The sequence below is a fragment of the Crocodylus siamensis genome, chromosome 1 (assembly GCF_052110815.1).
Source record: "Crocodylus siamensis isolate JL-2025a chromosome 1, ASM5211081v1, whole genome shotgun sequence".
Taxonomy (NCBI): Eukaryota; Metazoa; Chordata; order Crocodylia; family Crocodylidae; genus Crocodylus; species Crocodylus siamensis.
The window spans coordinates 374,674,375-374,693,632 of NC_143395.1; the positions used below are offsets into that span (position 1 = coordinate 374,674,375).

The 19,258-nt window shown below is 40.1% G+C and overlaps 1 protein-coding gene and 1 long non-coding RNA gene across 13 annotated transcripts in view; one reads left to right on the forward strand and one right to left on the reverse strand.

Moving 5' to 3' along the window:
• NBEA (neurobeachin) overlaps positions 1-19,258 on the reverse strand; it is an 835,610-nt gene that overhangs the window by 451,303 nt on the left and 365,049 nt on the right. For 11 of the 12 annotated variants that reach the window (XM_090027554.1, XM_090027509.1, XM_090027581.1 and 8 more), the window contains 2 exons: positions 6,021-6,175; positions 1,329-1,455 (listed from right to left, as the gene is read on the reverse strand). In XM_090027554.1, the coding sequence (XP_089883680.1) occupies positions 1,329-1,455; positions 6,021-6,175 (282 nt within the window). The remainder of the gene's footprint in view (positions 1-1,328; positions 1,456-6,020; positions 6,176-19,258) is intronic. The other variant, XM_090027518.1, reaches the window with a different exon arrangement.
• LOC149875094 (uncharacterized) overlaps positions 1-19,258 on the forward strand; it is an 81,409-nt gene that overhangs the window by 39,230 nt on the left and 22,921 nt on the right. The window lies entirely within an intron of this gene.

A 19,258-nucleotide genomic window follows, 5' to 3' on the forward strand; every position in this document is an offset into this window, starting at 1 on the left:
ACTGAGGTTTAAGAGAAAAATAAATGGGGTTGTCTCTCTACTATCTCAAAGCAGGATGTTTAAAACTTTCTTCTAGGAGTCTTTCTTATATTCATGTTCCAACTTTGGTTTATTAGAGAACTGGACATCCTCATGCAATGAGTAACTGTATTAGGTCTCTGCTACAGGGTCCCAGCAATTAGGCTGACTGGTTCCCCAACCCTGGACCAGTTCCTAAATAGATAATAATTTTCTCCCTAATTTCACTTTTAGAAAAAGCCTAGACAAGTAATTCTCCACCAGAGTGCCACAGCACCCTAGGGTGCCTTGAGATCCTTTTAAGGGTGCCACGGTTGCCACATAATATTAACATTGTTAGGTATGTGAATATGATTCACAAGATAAACACACAAATTTCAAACAGAAATCAATAGCTGTGGTATGAGTTCTTTGCAACAGAAAAACTGCTCCATTTTTCTTTAGGCATAAAGCAGGGACAACTAAGCTGACATTTTCCGATGGACGCCTCAAAACTATCCAGGGGTGCCTTACATCTAAAAAGGTTTAGAATCATTGGCCCAAATGTACCTCAATCTTTCCATGCCCTGATCCTTAAATCACTTGCTCACAACATTCCAGGCATGCAGGAATTAGTAGGAAGTAGGATCGTAGTCATGATGGCTCAGGAAATGTACAAAAAGGGGCAAGAGGGTATTTTATTATATTTTTCTATTGGAGCAACTGTACAGTTGGGAGAGATGGGCAAGCATTTGGACATTAAGTGCCCTTTAAAAGGTTCTTGAAAAAAGGCATTTTATGTCTGAAAGCTGGCCTGTCATCTCTCCAAGCCACACAGTTGCTTCACACACATCACAAGTAAAACATATCACAAGTCTTGACCCTCTACACCAGTTACTATCTACCTCACAACCAACACCCAGCCATCTAAATACCTGAACGGATGATTTCATCCCTTGTATTGTACAAGTCATTTGCTTGTTCTGCAAAATTTATCCGCTTCCAATTATCAGGTCCCAAGAGTGGGCTTTTTTTTAAGCAGTTCCGTTTTTTGCTATGTGGAAGGGTCTTGCTGACAGACTATAAAACTTTTCCAATTACAGAATACTTCACTGACATTTCAAGAGACTGGAATTATTTTAATTTTTTTTTAGTTAAGCACTACTTAAATACTATACAAATTAGCAGTCTAGAATATTAGTTTAGTAACAACACAGCATCCTCCCAGAAAGCTTTATGTATTATTTATACATTTTTTTTTGTCAATGGCTGGATGTGACTTTTTTTTTTTTTTTGGTCAGAAAGGGTAAATAATATCAAAATATGTGCACCTCATGTTTTCAGCTGAATCCTCTGGCATTGGAGCAACAGTTTGCACTGCTGGAAGGTTCTTACTAGTAGCACCATTCACAAAGCTGGAGGACGAAGAGGAAGAGGAAGATCCTGAATCCACTGCACCTATCCCCAAACAATAAATATAGATTATAATTTGGTCTGAAAAACAAGGGTTTTTAAGATTTTTTTAATGTAATAATTATTCTTGTATGTCAATCTGTTTAATATATATATAATCTTATCCATGCTCTACTAATTACAAGGATTTTAACATCTAAACAACAAAATTGCTTACTTTGCTAATATAGCAACTCTCATTGATAACCTATATTATTTGCCATTGCTCCATATTTACAGTTATATCTACTGCTAGATGAGGATAGCTATACATTTAAAAAATATATATTTTAATACAAAAGTAAAAAGAAATAATGTATCAAAGAACAGATCTTAAAATGAAATTTTCTGAAAACAGATTATCACTGAAACTTAATAAAAAGAACAGAATAAATATTCAGACAAACATGTTTCTTCTACTTCTATTACTATTTAAATGTTTTTAAAGATTATTTTCTTTACAAAACTACCTCCTACTGTTTATACTCAGCACTTGTATAGTATTTATAGTTTTTAAGCCCTCTCAGACATTAACCTGCAGTTGAAAAAAAGAAAGCAAAATAAGTCTTACCTCATATTTTCATGACCCTAAAAATAAATTCCAATGGCTAAAACATTCTTGCATCATCATGATAATACAGTCATTGTTATTATGAACTTGTGTAAAGAATGAGAGAATTGTGTATTTGGTTTTCCCTTAGTATTACGTGCACCTCAGTTTACCAGTTTACTGTTATCTTGCCTGAATGCAAGGAGTTAAAAGAATCTGTTGAAGGGAGGGAGGTTGAAAATAAATAGGAAATAAAACAATGGCAAATTAAGTTACAGCCTAAAAAAATACCCACAGTAAGGAAACACAGAAATAGCAAAGCAGATGTCACTCCCAACCCAAACAGAAGTCTAGGTAGATTTGTTACTTATAGACTAACTAAATCAGAGATCCATAAGGTTTTGTAAGCAGTGGCTTGCCTGTCAGATCCTAACCCAACTCAGAATGGTGGTAACTGAGTTTAGGGGGAACTAAACAAAAGCTTGCCAGAAAAGATTTAGGTTAATGTATGGTAAAAACAGGTGTATAGACCATTACTGTCTTATTTTGCATGAGATGTTCTTCTGGATGAATAAATAACTGTTTTGAGCCATATTAATCAGCCTCTGTCACAGGCTTCAGGAAGAAAAAAAAGAAAGAGTTTGACTATGCCAGTACTGTTGTGTTGGAGCTGGTAATAGGAATCTCGCAGTCTAGACATGTAGTCTAAGAACTGTAGGACCATGAAGCTTCATGCAGAATGCAGCGAAGGGGGAGGGCCTGATTCCACCAGGGGGAACTCCAGAGAGACTAAGGGTCTAAAGAGCATTGTATGACACTGACAGTAGGGCAGCTGTGGTATGTTGACTGTGATGGGAATCTATAATGAGAGAGAACTTGATTTTTTTTTTTGTAATAATTATCCTAAAAACTCAACCAGAATCTATAAAAGTATATTTATTATATCATATAAAAGCTGGAAATAGAAGATTTGGGGGGCATCTAGTCTCTCCAAATGACCGTATAACATTTTTTTCCACAACAGTAAGCTATCATTTAGTGAAATTCAATGCTGTCTTGAAAAATTAACCATCTTTTTATCAAGGACTTTTTAAGCACAACAGCTAGCATATAAACTGAATGACACCTGATAACTTTAAACACATGCTCTTCAAGATCAGACACATATCATTTAAAATTAATTATTGCAGGTATAATATGACTGAAGTAGCTGAAGCTGTAAATTCAATACTTTAGTTAATTGGGTGAAATGGAAGAAAAAAAAGAGAACACGACGACAAGTTTCAACACGGACAAACACATACATCCAACATGCCTTCAACATAACAAATACATTAATCAATTTTTGATTTGCATTTTTTCATACTTGACATGTACAACTTTAAGGACACAGGAATTATGTTCTAACTTTTAGAAATGAGGACAATGCAACTTTTAAACTGTACAGTGTCTTCATAAAGTCCTTGTGCACTTTAATAACTTAGGTTGTAGGTATGATAGAAACAATCTGTGAACAGCATTTAAAAGCAAATTTATTAAAGTTTTAGGACAACTAGAGTACACAATGCTAGACTTCATAAGTAATAAGAAATTTATTGTTAAATAAGATGGAGCTCTGTGCCACTATGCTCTGAATGTACGACAGTTCCTGAATAATGTTTTCCCAGAGAAGTAGATAGGCAGAGGTGGACCACTTGCTTGGCCACCTCATTTACCTGATCTGTCACCGTTGGACTTCTTTTTATGGGGACATGTTAGAAGTGTAGTTTGCTTGTCAAAACCATGTTCTTTGGTGGAACTTAGGGCTAGGATCACCAATGCAATTAGTGTAGTAACTCAACAGCAACTGGGAAATGTTTTCAAGGAGTTGGAAGATGGGATTGAGTACTGTATCATGATGGATGGTGGTTATGTTGAAGTCTAGCATTGTGTACTCTAGGTGTCCTAAAACTTTAATAAATTTGCTTTTAAATGCCATTTACAGATTGTTCCTATCATACCTACAACCTAAGTTATTAAACTTTAAAAGTGCACAAGGACTTTATGAAGACCCTATATTTCTTGAGAACAGAATGTTCCTATAAAAATGTATCCAGGTGAATTTAGGCACAAAAAGCTTCATAAAATGAAAGTAGCCCAAACAAGCAATCAACTCCCTTTTTCTAGGGCCGGTAAAAAAGCTTAGTACATTTGTAGTTCTGCATAATTACAGCTAGTAAAACTTGCTGAAATACTGAGTATGGACAAATATACACTTTAGTAGCTTCTCAGCTGCTCTTTGGTAGTGTCCACTACCACTAGCTGTTCTATTGTAACTCCTACATCTGCATGATGTAAGCAAGCTAAACTGCCCTATCTCTAATTCTGATTGAAGCAAGGTAAAGTTGGAGTAGCTTTGTGCATTTGTATCCCCCTACATTATCACACAAACCTAAAACCCAGGAGTTGCATTATAAGAGTGCCCTTTAGTATCAAAACATCTGTCTAATACCCACCTTCTAGTCAGTATTTTCCAGTAAACCTGTTGGGCACAGTCTGCCAAACAAAAATGGTTCCAATAAAAAAAAATGGGCAGCTATCACTATGAAAAGGCAACATTTTCCCACAAAAAACACACTGTGGAATCTGATGTGTAGACTTTTCCTGTACTATATAGTGAGAAGAGTTTGTGAGTAATGATTACTCTCTAATAGCAACCATTGGCCAAAAAATAGCTAATTTCTTAAAGTTATATAGTATTTTTGATATGTTGAAAACACTGAAAAGCCCAGTGCTATATAGCACTATGTGGAAAAAAGAAAGACTTCCAGTATGGGGCTGTCTTGTGAAACATGGGTACAAAAAAAGGGGATCCATGTCAAGCAAGCAGAAGCAGATGCAAATGGAACAAATGTATTTAGTTCAATAGAGCAGTGTTATTCTGAAAATGATAAACATTTGAATTTCCCATGCCTAGAAGTATTGACAAAGACAGTAGCTGAGGGTGTTCTACAAAGGGAGACAATAAGTGTTTATCCTGCTACTTTGTGAAATACAAAGTGGCTGGAAATTTTCTCCCTCTCTATTCTCCAAAACATCCAGGGAGATTTAAGTGTTTTCAATCACTAACTGAAGTTCCTAAGCCTTACACAGGGTTTTTCTTCTCTCCAGTAATTTAGGTATAAAGTTGAGAGGCAAAACAGACTAAAACCAGAGATTTATAAATCTTACCCAATTTCCTATCATCCATAGATTCCAATGAGGTAGAGAAACCCTAAGTTATTACTATTAAAGTTGAAACGAAAATAGCATTCCCCAAAAGACCATATTTATGTAATCGTAACGGAGGGGAAAAAAAATCACAACCTTTTGCACTTCTTATTTACATGATAGAAAATTAGGGTTGGAAAGGATCTCAGGGGGTCATCTAATCCAACCCCCTGCTCGAAGCAGGACAAGCTCCCAACTCTATCATTTTTATAGGTCATCTTTAAGGAGAAATTAAACTCCTCCTTGGACAATAGTTAATATTAAAATGAGTTTAAATGCATTTTTTTGTTAAATACATTTAAAAGACTCATAACATGCTATGCTGACTTTTTATTTTTTTAACTTTTTTTTTTTGACAGATTAATCACCAGCTTCAGTGTCAGCAAGGAATTCCCTCCTCAAATCTAGGGTATATTTATGGGCACACAGGAGGTTTTGTTGTTGTTGTTGTTGTTTTTGTTTTTTACCTTTTCTCCTTTTACTGCAGAGAGGAAGCATTGAGAGAATTACCTCATTTTCATGCAACATTCAATATTTCTAAGACACCACTCTAGGATTATATATATGCATTTATATAGGGTTGTATAATTCACATAGGCATTACAGATGTAATGCATGTATAACAAAAGGAGACTGTGTTCCTCAAGGTACAAGGTATATACTTGAGCCTTCAATTTTTTTGTTTTTAAGAGTCCATTAAAAACAGAAAAGAGACAGTAGGACAAAAACACAAAGAAAAAATGAGGGTCACAAAAATATTTAAGGACAATACCTGTTGTATTAATCATACTTTTTGGTGTTGCTCCTGTAGCAGCAAATATATTAGGTGTTGTACCCGGTGGCAATCCACCTCCAGCAGTAGCAGCTCCAACTGTAGTGACAGCAAGACTACCTGGAGGGGGTTTCTTTACTGGAACAACAACGCTCCTGCAGAGGAAGATATGACAGGTTTGTAAAACATCACAAAGGAGTAACTTTTGGGCTTGTTTTTTTTTTTTTTAATCATAGTGATAAGGAAAACATCACACAACAATATTTTCTTTACTTCTTACAGCAGTCATTGAGGTCTAATAGACCTGAGGCTGAAAATTAAGAACTCTTGGGTTTTACTTTATATTGTGTCATCACCTATGTGATCACGCAAAACTTAGCTAACTTCTGCTTCCACTTCAACACCTGTAAATTGGAAATGCCACCTCTTTCACAAAGGTGTTGTTTGTAAGGACTAATACTTGTCAGTTACACTAAAGTGATTTGTGAGTGTAAAGTGCTAAATATGGGAATTATTATGGCAAAGCAGTATATATACCAGTGCTATCAGAGGGTCTTACCACAGCATCTAAGATGACAAAGATCATAGGTAACACATAAACATAGCACCTGATTCTCTACTGCCCTAAATATTACATAGTGAATTATAACTGACTGTAAAATCTATTACATGTATTTTGTCAACAGTTTAGAGATGGAGCCCAGGGCAGAGGGCAGTGGTCTTGACTGTGATCATGCAGCTACCAGCAGCAACCATTTTTTTTTCTTGCACTTGGGGCGGTTGCCCTTTGCACCCCATTTTAGTTGTATGCCACTGTATTTTGTTTTCCCTGCTGGACAGACAAACAGGGCATACAAGGTGTAATACAGCAGAATCTCACAGGTACAGCTTAAAATATGCTAGTTTTAATTCCCAAAAAGAAAAAAACAAACAAACACTGCATTTGCAAGTGTCTGTAGCCTTTAAGATAAAAGAATAGGGACTATATAGAAATATGTATTTATTCATAGTTACATTTTCATCCCCCCTGAAGATACAGTATTTGTCTTTACATTTGAAAACTGAGACCAACTGTATACACTAACAGATGAAAAGAAGGGAAATACCAAGTGGATCTTTAAGTAATAATTTTTTAACCAGGGTGCCTGTCATCATATAGGTAGCATTCTACCCACTCTAAATGGTGCTCCTTTACATTACATACAAAGCCAACATTGCTATAGTTCCTGCTTCATCCAAAGACTGAAAAAAAAATCTGAAGCAGAAAAGGTTTTTAAATGCAAGAAGGGGGGAAATAGTCTTATTTTCATTACATACACACATGCTTTTCATCCGAACACATGCACTTAGTTTTTCAACTAAAACTCCTGTTAGGAATATTATAGCACTGAAATAAAAGAACAAAAGAATATAGCTTTTTAGGGTAATATGTCCAATCCTTGGCCATATTACCCACTTCAGAACATGCTTCTAAAAAGGATTTCTCAGTATATTTCTTAGTAAACCTGATGGTAGTTTTTCAGAACAGAATACAATCATTTTTATATTTAAAGTGTTGCTAGATCCTTGTACCTTGTTTACAAAACAAATGAGGTTCAGGATAAATTTATTGACCAAATGGTACATCCCCTCTCCTGAAATAGTTTTAAATATTTCACCTTAGTTTTTGTTTCATCTAATTCACCGCAGCTTCTGGCTGGGAAGCATACTTTTCCTGTGTGCTGACAAAAGGTAGTTAGAAATTTTAAATAGATCAGAACAGATGTGTAAAGGGCTCATTAAAACAGAACATTTAAAAGTAGATCTGTTTTTACTGGTTTGGCTAGAAATTGAATATGATATAGGAAAGAACAGATCCTTGCATAGAGCCCTGGGAGCTAAAATTTGGGGGCAAACAATTCAATTAAAAAAAAGGATGTTTGTTCATTTTCTATGCATAAGAAATGCTCAAACAAGGAGTTTTGCCTTTGCTGGGTTTATGCCATATTCCAATTTAAAACTCAAATCAGGAATGATGAAAAGTTTTTTGCAGTCATCAGGTGCTCACAGAAGTGCTATCTGCTAACTCCTCACTTGACTCTATTAGAAACAAATGAGATACTGAGTTATAGCTAAAAACTTGGTTAACAAGCACCAAGCTTAAAATATCAGTGGGCACGTCTACACATGCACTTTACTGTGGAACTAATTAGCTCTGCAGTAAAGCATCTACATGTGTGATGCTATTAGGGTGCTTGTACATGCGATGCCATTACCATGTACATGTGACAAAAATGTCACTGTGTGTGGTTTAATGGTACATGTGCAGGAGGTTGGAGTGTTTTAAATGAGTTTGCATCACTGCAAACTAAACTACGTCTTGATGTGCTGCATTGCCAGCTCACCCCCTGGCTGTAGGAGAGGCAGGCAAGCTCTGCCAAACAAAAAAAGATCAGACCCCTCACTGCTTCTGCTTTCAGCAGACTCCTGCTAAAGGCAGAAGCTGTGAGGAGCCCAATCCTTTGGGTTTTTTTCAGTGAAGCCTGCCTACCTCTCCCACAGCCAGGGGATGAGCTGCTGGCAGGCGGAGCAACCCCTGAGCTGCAGGGGGCCCCAGTCCTTCCCTCCATGGTTGCGGCACTTCTTGGGCCCACCTGGGTGGGCTGCTAGTGTGCTGAGAGCTGCCTCAGCTCAGGATCTGGAAAGTGTTGGATCAAGCCAGGTGCTGCCTCCGAGCTGGGGCAGCACCCAGCCTGCTAGAAGCCTGCCTGGGCAGCCCTGGGAGGATGCTGCTGCTTTGGATGGAAGGGCTGGGACCCCCTGTAGCTCAAGGGCCACTCAGCCTGCTGACAGCTCATTCTCTGGCTGCAAATAGGCTCTGCTGGGGAAAAAAAGAAAAGAAAAGAAAAAAAAAGGATCAGGCCCCTTGACGTAACAGTGATGGAAACCCCAAAATTGAAACAGTGAATTTCAATTAAAAACCCACCTTTTCAATTTAGCAGGTATAGGATGCAACTCTAAGGAATAAACCTCCATTACATCTACAAGCACCTTTAGGCCGCAATAAGCTAATTAACTCTGCTGTAGCATAGTACTGCCCGATACAAGTACTATCCTATAGCAGAGTAGTTACATGTAGCCAAACGCATGTGTAGATGGTAACAGGACTATCTGGGACATGACAGTACTACAGTGCAGGGGCTGCCTGCCAGCTAGCTCCACATTGTAGCACCCTTGTGCCCCAGCCAGCCCCTGTGCAGCAGATTAAGCTAAAAAAAGAGCAACCCTGGACTAGCAGGCTGACCCCTGGGGTCCCATGCCAGTCAGGGCTGCTCTGCCTTGGCTCACTGTGCTAGAGTCCCAGGAGAACATGTAAACACAATATGCAGGAGCAATTAAGTCTAGAGCAAACTTTATCAGAGTTTACTGTTATGTGGTAATTGCACATGTAGCTGCACCCAGTGAGATTCAGGCCATTCTCTTTAAAGGACACTGACAGCAGTTGCAACTTATTAGCGGGACTTATTAAAGGACTTTCTGCTATTCTTAGAGTTGCCAGCAGTGAGCCAGTTTTCTTGATTTGCTTTTAGGAACCCCTTCATTATGCTGTCGTACAGTATTTAAGAACATATGCGATACCAGTTCTGCACATATTTGCTGGAGTCCATAATGTCTAACTCTAATATAGGACAAAACTAGCCCATAATCATAGAATCTGAAGAAGTGGGTTGTTACATAGAATCATAGAATCATAGAAGTAGGGTCGGAAGGGACCTTGTAGATCTTCAAGTCCAACCCTCCGCCTGGGCGGGAGAAAAACTGGACTCAAATGAGTCCAGCCAGGTAGGCATTAAGCCTCTTCTTAAAGACCCCAGGGTAGGAGATAGCATCACTTCCCTTGGAAGTTGGTTCCAGATCCTAGCCGCCCTAACTGTGAAGTAGTTCTTGTGGATGTCTAATCTAAACCTACTCTCCAATAATTTGTATTCCTTGTTATGCCAGGGGGTGCTAGGGGAAACAGTGTCTCCCCCAAACCCTTCTGGTCCCCCCAGTGAGTTTATAGACAGTCACCAGGTCCCCCCTCAGCCTTCTCTTGTGAAGGCTGAACAGGTTTAGGTCCCGCAGTCTCTCATTGTAGGGTCTGCCCTGTAGTCCCCGGATCATGCAAGTGGCCTTTCTCTGGACCCTTTCAATGTTGTCCACATCCCTCCTGAAGTGGGGCGCACAGAACTGGACGCAGTACTCCAGCTGTGGCCTGACCAGCACCACATAGAGGGGGAGGATCACCTCCTTGGCTCTACTTGAGATGCACCTGTGGATGCACGACAAGGTCCGGTTAGCCCTGCCAACTGTGACCTCGCATTGTCGGCCCATGTTCATCTTGGAGTCAATAATGACTCCAAGATCCCTTTCTGCCTCCGTGCTCTCAAGAAAGGAGTTACCTATGAAAGCTTATGCTTCCCTGAATCAGTAATCCTCTAATGTGCTACCCTGCTCCGCCTTCAGCCAAAGCAGAGGATTATAAACAACTGCCTCTGCTTTTTCTTCTACAATTAAAAGTATCTTCTACTATTGGACATTTCCAACCTATATTTTTCTTCCTTGGGAATTCACCCTCGATCCTTCAAAATCTGTGGGACAACATGCTCCATTCTGTTCTTGCTTCTATGACAATTTGTTGGGTTGGTGGCATTTTCCACAAGAAATTTTAGAAAGATAGCGGGGTGCATGTATCTTTTATGGTCGATAATAAGAATAGGCCTATTTGCTGGTCAAGTATCAGCAAAGAGCTCAGATGCCAGCTATAAGGAAATGATCATGATTTGATTGGAAACAATCCTGTATATTTTTGTTTCTCAGGTTGCTTTCTCTAAGATGACAGTGAAGGAAAAATTAGCCAGGTGCCCTAACTTCCACCCAGAACTATGTTTTTTAGAACAGGTCCCTGGGCCATTCAATTTCTCTTTACTGTAAAAGTGTTAAGGAATTTTTACCATCACTATATAACATCCAGTGTAGAAACAGGGCAAAAGCCATTAGTGTGGGTGCCCTTCTCTTTTCCTCAGTGACACAGGAACAAGTTTGCAGTCACAATACAATCTCCTTTCAATTTAGTTTTACTCAGAGATGATCCTAAATTTCTTGCTGATAGTAAGCTTCTACATGGCAGCATTAATGATAATACAGTTTATCATCACTGGTGAGCTAGGGAACAGTTTCTCTCATTCTGGCAGATTATGTCCTTGCTTATACATGTATGTCATTTTCTTGAAATACAGCAATACAATATACACAGGCATTAAGCTCTCAGACTTTTGGAAGTCTAATACTGAGGTGAAATGTTGCCATGTTCTGTAACACCAGAAATATATTGTTCACCATTCTCAAACAGAGTCTTATAGCATTTTCACTGCCAGCAGTCCCTCAGTACAAGGAGGACAGTTTTCCAATAAATAGGAGGATCATTGGTGAGTCCAGATATAAATGAGAAGGGCAATCTGAGATCTGCATGTTTCACTGCAGACATGGCAAACAATTCCAGGAGGAAGCATTTCGGCATGGTAATCTTGGGTCATGGATCTTTTCCTTTGTTTCTTTTGTCTATCTGCCTCCATAATGAGTTGAGTTTGCTTCAAGTGATTGATACCCTGGTGCTACCAGAGGCAATTCAGTGCTCAAGTCTCCCAAGTATTGATGTTAATATCACATCTCTTCTTTAAGGTGTCCTTGAATCTCTTTTTGCCCACTTCTGGAGTGGAAGCCATCAGTGAGTTGGGAATATAGGACCTGTTTTAGGAGCAGGTTGCCATGCATCCTTCTGATGTGTCCAGTCCAACTGAACTGGTGCCATACAAACATGGCTTCAATTCTTGTACAGTTTGCTTGAGCTAGAATACTGGCATTCATTTTTCTGTTCTTCCAATTGTCTTTTCTGTTCTTTACAAGGACATCATGGATGGTAATGTTCTGAACTTCAGCCTAGTAAACAAGAAATTTGGTTTGGCTCCTGATGTCACGATCATCAAAAATATGATTTCAGAAATGTCCAGGGCAGCAGTGGCAGATTTTATACACTAGTGAATACTGTGCATCACCTATATTTACTTTTTGGGAAAGGTGGCCACCCAGGTAGGGGAAACACTCAAGATTTTTCAAAGGATGTCCACTAATCGTAATATATGGAAGAGCAGCGGGTTGGCTTGTGCTGGATCAGTAAAGTATCTTGGTTTTTGTGAACTTGGCAGTGAGTCCACCCATTTCATACACTTCATAGAAGCAATACAGTGTGGCCTGGAACTTGTCAACTGAGTGGTAACACACAACACAGATATCACTGTACTGAGGTTTAGTAAATAGAGGTGTTGGTTATCTTGGACTTGGAATGTAACCAATTGATGTTAAAGAGACTCCCATCCATGAGATACTGGATGCTGACTCCAGATGGAGGTTGGTCAGCAATGAGAAGTGGAATAGCTGAGATACAGATGGAAAATAATGTTTCTGGAATCACACATCCTTGCTTGATTCTAGTTTTAATAATGAAGGAGGCCATTTCTGAGCTGTTGCTTAGGATGGTTGCTCTCATGTTGTTATGAAACAATCTGATAATGGGAACAAATTCTGGCAGGCATCCAAATATCATTAGGGTCTTCCATAGGGATTCTCTGTTGATTGAGCCAAAGACCTTAGTCAAGTCAATGAATGCCATGTAAAGATCTTGGTGTTGCTTGCAGCACTTCTCCTGCAGTTGTCTAGCAACAAGAATCATATCTTGGATGAGCTCCATCCAAGGGTACTGAAGGCATGGGTCGATACCACTGCACAGTCACTGGCAAGAATATTTGAGCACTCGTGGTGCATGGGACAGGTCCCGGAGGACTGGAAAAGGGCCAATGTGGTCCCTATTTTCAAGAAGGGGAGGAAGGAGGATCCAGACAACTATAGGCCAGCCAGTCTCACCTCCATCCTTGGCAAAGTCTTTGAAAAGTTTATTAAGGCTCATATATGTGAGGGCCCAGGAGGAAAAATTATGCTGAGGGGAAATCAGCACGGTTCATAGCGGGTAGATCATGCCTGACTAATCTAGTCTCTTTTTATGACCAGGTTACAAAACACCTCGACACAGGAGTAGGGATTGATATCGTTTACTTAGACATCAGGAAGGCCTTCGATATGGTATCCCAGCCCATACTGGTGAACAAGTTAAGAGGCTGTGACTTGGATGATTACACAGTCTGGTGGGTGGAAAACTGGCTAGAGGGTCATACCCAGAGAGTGGTAGTGGATGGGTTGGTATCGACCTGGAAGAGAGTAGGCAGTGGGGTCCCACAAGGCTCGGTCCTTGGACTGATACTCTTCAATGTCTTCATCAGTGACTTGGACGAGGGAGTGAAGTATACTCTGTCCAAATTTTCGGGTGATACAAAACTGTGGGGAGAAGTGGACACACCGGAGGGCAGGGAACAACTACAGGCAGACCTGGACAGGTTGGACAAATGGGCAGAAAACAATAGAATGCAATTTAACAAGGAGAAATGCAAAGTGCTGCACCTAGGAAGGAAAAATGTCCAGCATACCTACTGCTTAGGAAATAACCTGCTTGGTAGCACGGAAGCAGAAAGGGATCTTGGAGTCCTTGTGGACTCCAAGATGAACATGAGTCATTAGTGTGATGAAGTCATCAGAAAAGCTAACTGCACTTTATCGTGCATCAGCAGATGCATGACAAACAGAACCAAGGAGGTGATATTTTCCCTCGATCGGACACTGGTCAGACCACAGTTGGAATACTGCGTGCAGTTTTGGGTGCCACACTTCAAGAGGGATGTGGATAACCTGGAGAGGGTATAGAGAAGGGCCACTTGTATGGTTAAGGGCTTGCAAGCAAAGCCCTATGAGGAGAGACTAAGACACCTGGACCTCTTCAGCCTCCACAAGAGAAGGTTGAGAGGTGACCTTGTGGCTGCCTATAAATTCATCATGGGTGTGCAGACAGGAAGTGGTGAGGCTCTATTCACCGAGGCACCCCCGGGGGTCACAAGAAATAATGGCCATAAGCTAGCAAAGAGCAGTTTTAGACTGGACAATAGGAGGAACTTCTTCACAGTTAGAGTGGCCAAGGTCTGGAATGGTCTCCCAAGGTGCTTTCCCCTACCCTGGGAGTCTTCAAGAGGAGGCTGGATGGGCATCTGGCTGGGGTCATCTGAACCCAGCACTCTTTCCTGTCTATGCAGGGGGTCGGACTCGATGATCTATTGAGGTCCTTTCCAACCCTAACATCTATGAATCTATGGTACCTCTGGGTGGTCTGAAATCACATTGGTACTCATGTAGAATCTACTTAGCAAGGAAGGCGAGTAGATTTCCAGCTATGAACAATGGTGTTATGCCACAATAATTGCTGCAATTCAATCCATCTCCTTTCTTGAATATGGTAATGATTTTGGCATGTTTCAGGTCAGTGGAAATCTATTTGTGTTTCCAGACTTTCAGAATAACAATGTGTAGCTGATGAGAGAAATTCTTTCCGCCTTGCTTATAAATTTCAACTGGTATTCCATTAGAACCACATGCTTTTTCATTTACTTAATGGCTTTCAAGGCCTTCAATGGCAAGGTAATACTTAACAAGGTGTTGTGGACTGTTTTTAAAGTTAGAAACTCAGTCCAAGAGCTCTTGAAAGTCTCCTTTCACCATGTGTTGATGGTGGATCCGTCTTGAAAGAGCGTTGTTCCATCCTGGGGCCTCAGAGGGACAGCTCTTTGTGCATTTGGCTCTCGTCAAGCCAGACTGGTTTGATGAGAATGATAACTAAATTCAAGCTCTTACTGACAGGAAAAACAAGAGTCTTCAAAGCTTGGCAAAATGACATTAACAACAAACAGAAAACAGACAAGGAAGAAACTATGCATGGCGTGGCTGCTGGTTGAAAGGAAGAAACTATGCATGGCATGGTTGTTGGCAAACTTCTCAATCTCTTTTGCTTTGTCCTTTCACCACTTGTTCCTTCAATCTTGAATCTTCCTGTAGGTCTCAGCATTAATGTGGTGATAGCAGTCTGTTTTCTATTTGTTGTTGATGTCATTTCGCCAAGCTTTGAAGGCTCTCTTTTTTTCCATCAGTGAGAGCTTAAATTTAGTTATAATTCTCATCAAACCAGTCTGGATGCTTCTTTATGGAGAAGCATAGTGATCCTTTGCATGCCCTGTGGATACTTCTTTATAGTCTTACAGAATATAACATTAAGTTCAAACTCCTGATCCTTACCCTCAAAAGCCCTAGAATCAAGAAACCTAAAGATTATTTAAAGCTCATGGAGAAAAATCATGTTGGACAACTTTAATTCTCTGGTATAGTGGACTTTTCTACCATAATGGGTGCAACTCATCTGTAGAGGAGATAGAGCTTTCTTTGATTTTAATTTGAGAGTGTGACTCACGCTCCTTAAGGAGGAATACCTAACTCACCACTGTCTATTCAAACTACAAGATGCATTACTGAACTTTGACTTCTATAGCAAATATGAAGCAATGGGTATGGATAAAACACTCAGTCCCTGGTATAGACTTCTCTTTGGGTTATTATGATCCATATAACAAGCTGTGTTAATTAGGAAATACAGTGGCAGGACCAAAACTGACCTAATTGTGGTGTCTCTTGGAGCCTTGGAAATGAAGACTGTTGCTGCTTGACACACCACCAAATTCATATCTATGGGGAGTCCCCTGGGCCAGATGATGCAGTTCCACAAGCCCTAAGCCACTCATCTGGTCCATGGGCAGACATCAAGCACTGGATCCATTCCACAGATTGGCCTCATGCCACATATCCAGCCTATGAATTAACCAGGTCATTTATCCACCCGTCTTAATTAAAACTAGGGCCTGTCAACTCAAATTGTTGACATCTCAAATGTTAGCAAGAACAGAATGAAACAGGTGGCACCCAAGGGAGCTAATTCAACCACATCATAAATCATAAGCCAAAAATACCACTGAATGGCACTTGAAAACAAAAGGGAGGTGTGCGTAGAGCATCTGTGTGTTACAGTTCATGCAGAAGGTGCTTCTACACTTTTTTGTGTTCTGGACTAGCTGAAGTCCTGGATGGGTATCAAATGAAACAAACAAGTGGCATGCTCTTCAGTAACCAAATCTTGAGATGATAAAGGCATAGACTTATTTATAGTGACATCCTAAACCTTAGGATATGTAGATACTACCCTCTGCCTCTATAACAAAACAGTAACAATGCTAAAGAATGGTCTAAGGTGACTATTCATCAAATACATTGCATTTTTATTGTTTGATAAAGGCAAAGTATGTGTAAACTTAGGCCCACCTTAGTGACCTCACAATACACTCTAATGCAAATGATCTAGATGCAATTAGCAAGATTTTTGAGATTAGGTAATACCTTTTATTAAGTGAATATTATAGTTGGGATAGCTGGGAGAGATGTGGGATTGCTTTTGAGCACAAAAGGCCCTTCTTGGCAGATCTGAGAAAGAATGTGAAGTCTGTCACATTGCAGTGTGTAGTTGCAGGAAACTACATGTTCTAGAATGGCTATTAACATCCTTGACTTTCATGAGGTCACAAGAGGACCAAAAGAGGTGGAAATTGTTTTTTGAGTAGTGGTGCCCAACCTTTTGGCCCCATGAGCTAGGTGAATGGTACAGGGCAGTCCACATGGTTAATTGGGCCCTATGCACCAGGATGAAGCCCCACACTGCTGCCACCTGACTCTGCATGCCTAGATTGGGCCCCAGATGCTGGGATCAGGCCTAAAGAACCCTGCATGCTTGACCTACTGTCATGCTACCTGGACCCCAGAGGTCCAGAAATTTAGCAGCAGGGAAGCAGCAAATAACACTGCCACTGATCCTCTCCCCTGCTGCCAAATGTTCAGACCCATGTGGAGCCCTGCACGCTGGGTGAAACTGCTCCCAGAGCCAGATCTAGTCAGTGGGCTGGGAGTTGTACACCTGTAGTCTTGAGGAAGACAGGCTCTGGCTGATGTAGTCTTAGTGATAAGTGGTTCTCATTACTATAGTCTCTGAGCTGAAACCAAGAGGTACAGGGGGCAGCTTTAGGCATTATCTGCAACCTACTGAGCAGGGAAGCCACCATTAGCCAGTCAGCTAATTATGGGCAAATTGTGATGTTGCTCTATCTAAGGTGGGATGCCACTATTGCAAGGACATTAGTGAAAAATCTATGAGTTACTTGGAGTCCAAACAGAAGTACCTTGTATTGGTCCTGGCCAACAATTGACAGTCTTTTTGTGTGAAGGCATGAAAATATACATCCTAAAAATCCACATATGTGAACTAATCCCTAATTCCAGGGCAGGAATTAGGATAGCTAACAAATCTATCTTGATCTCGAGTTTGAGGTTGAGAACCACTTCAATAATATAATTCCGGACAGTGGGAAGTAGCATGCATCCTTTAATTGTCTCAAAGCTTTTGCCTGTTGCCTGGAGAAAATGAGTTGAGGGAATGAAGAGAAAGAAAGGCTGCTTCCCCTTGTGGAAGTACTAGTGTTTCTTCAGAGCTCTGGAGAGCAGCATATGCAGAATGGAACAGAAGCCTGTACTGAATCTGGGAGGATATTTATGCTTCCTCTTTGGGAAAGCTGTAGAAACTTCAAAAGAGTACAAGATAGCCCGGTGTCCCTGGTCTCAGGATAGCCTGGTCTCATCCAGATGAGTGTAGATATTTGGTTCCCCAGGGACAAGAAGCAGCAGCACAGCCTGTCAAAAAAATACCCCATGTGCTGCAAGGTAGCAGTGTGGCAAATGCCTGAATGTGCAGTGTGAGGCATTGTAGACTCATCCGCGGTGCCATAAACCACACAGCTGCTCTTGTCTGGACATGGCCCCTGAGGGTGTGAAAATCTTCATTTCTTTTAGAGCTGAAAAGTTCTGCCCCTTCAAAGGCTACTGTATTTTGCCCATTCCTCGGAGAAACACTAGCTACTCGCTGATGAAAAAGGCACCTTTGCTAAGCATGAATTGTTGCAAAATATCCACAAGACTACAGGAGAGCCCGCTGGAACATAAAAAGCCTGAGCCAGATACTTTGTGAGGTTATGTAAACTCCTAAGCCATTATTAGCAGAGAAGAGCAGATTAGGTCAGGATGGCCCAAAGTATAAATAAGGAAGGTCTGTGATGCTCAGATAGCTGGCCATAATCCCAGGTGGGAGGATCTGTCTCTAGAATTGTCCTTTGTATGTGGAGCTCACAATCAAAAAAATTATAGAAAAGATAGTGCTTATATCCACAGGATCAGAAACCAAGAGGAATGAAACAGTGATCCAGACGGCTAATATTTCTCTCCAGAAGTTCTGTGGCCACAATAGGGTGCAAAGGTGCAAGTATATCTATAACTACAGTTATCCTCTGATTAGGTGCATTCCTACCAACTCTCTCAGCACACACAAGCACCCTGTAATTATATATCTGTTTGGAAGGATATCTTGTGCTCACAAATTGTGTTGTCATGACATCTGCTTTGAATTTTGAGAGATGGGGAGCTCACCAAAACCATTTTTTTTTTTTTGCTTTAGGATTTTCAATTAAAACCTGAAGGATTTGAATAAAATCGTTTTTTTCATTAAAATTTGGTAAGTTTGTATAACCTTTTTCCCATCAAAAACATTGCAATGGAAAAAAATGATTGAAACTGAAACAAGGTTTTAAAATTGAAATGCTATTTTAATACTGACTATCACTTTGTTATGGCATCACTGTAACACATCACATACCCATATCTAAAATGTTGCAGCTGAGGTACTAGTGAAATTGGTAACAAACGTCTCCCTTTTGATAGCTAATACATCTTCTTTTCCATACCTGCATACTTAGAGAAGACGTACTACACAATCATCAATACTTTCATCCAAAAATTTATGGTGGAGTTTTCCGAAGTGCTTAGTTTTGGTTTAATTGCTCCCTTTTTAAACAACAGAAAAATGCCCAGGGTTCACTCAACACCAAGTATTTTGAAAAATCTTACCTTTAGTGTTACTCTTTCAAGTCGTTGCTAAGTAGAGGGGGACATTTTGAAAATTAGACAGTGTACAAGAACATTCATTCTAATGTATATGATTGCATTTATGATGCTTTCTCACCCATTCAAGATGCAGTAGAAAACTGTATTTTCTACTCCCATTCAAACAAATGAAGAGTGCTCAAATTAGTACCTGGATAAGAACTCTGGGTCAGACTTTTTAAGGTATCTAGATACCTTTA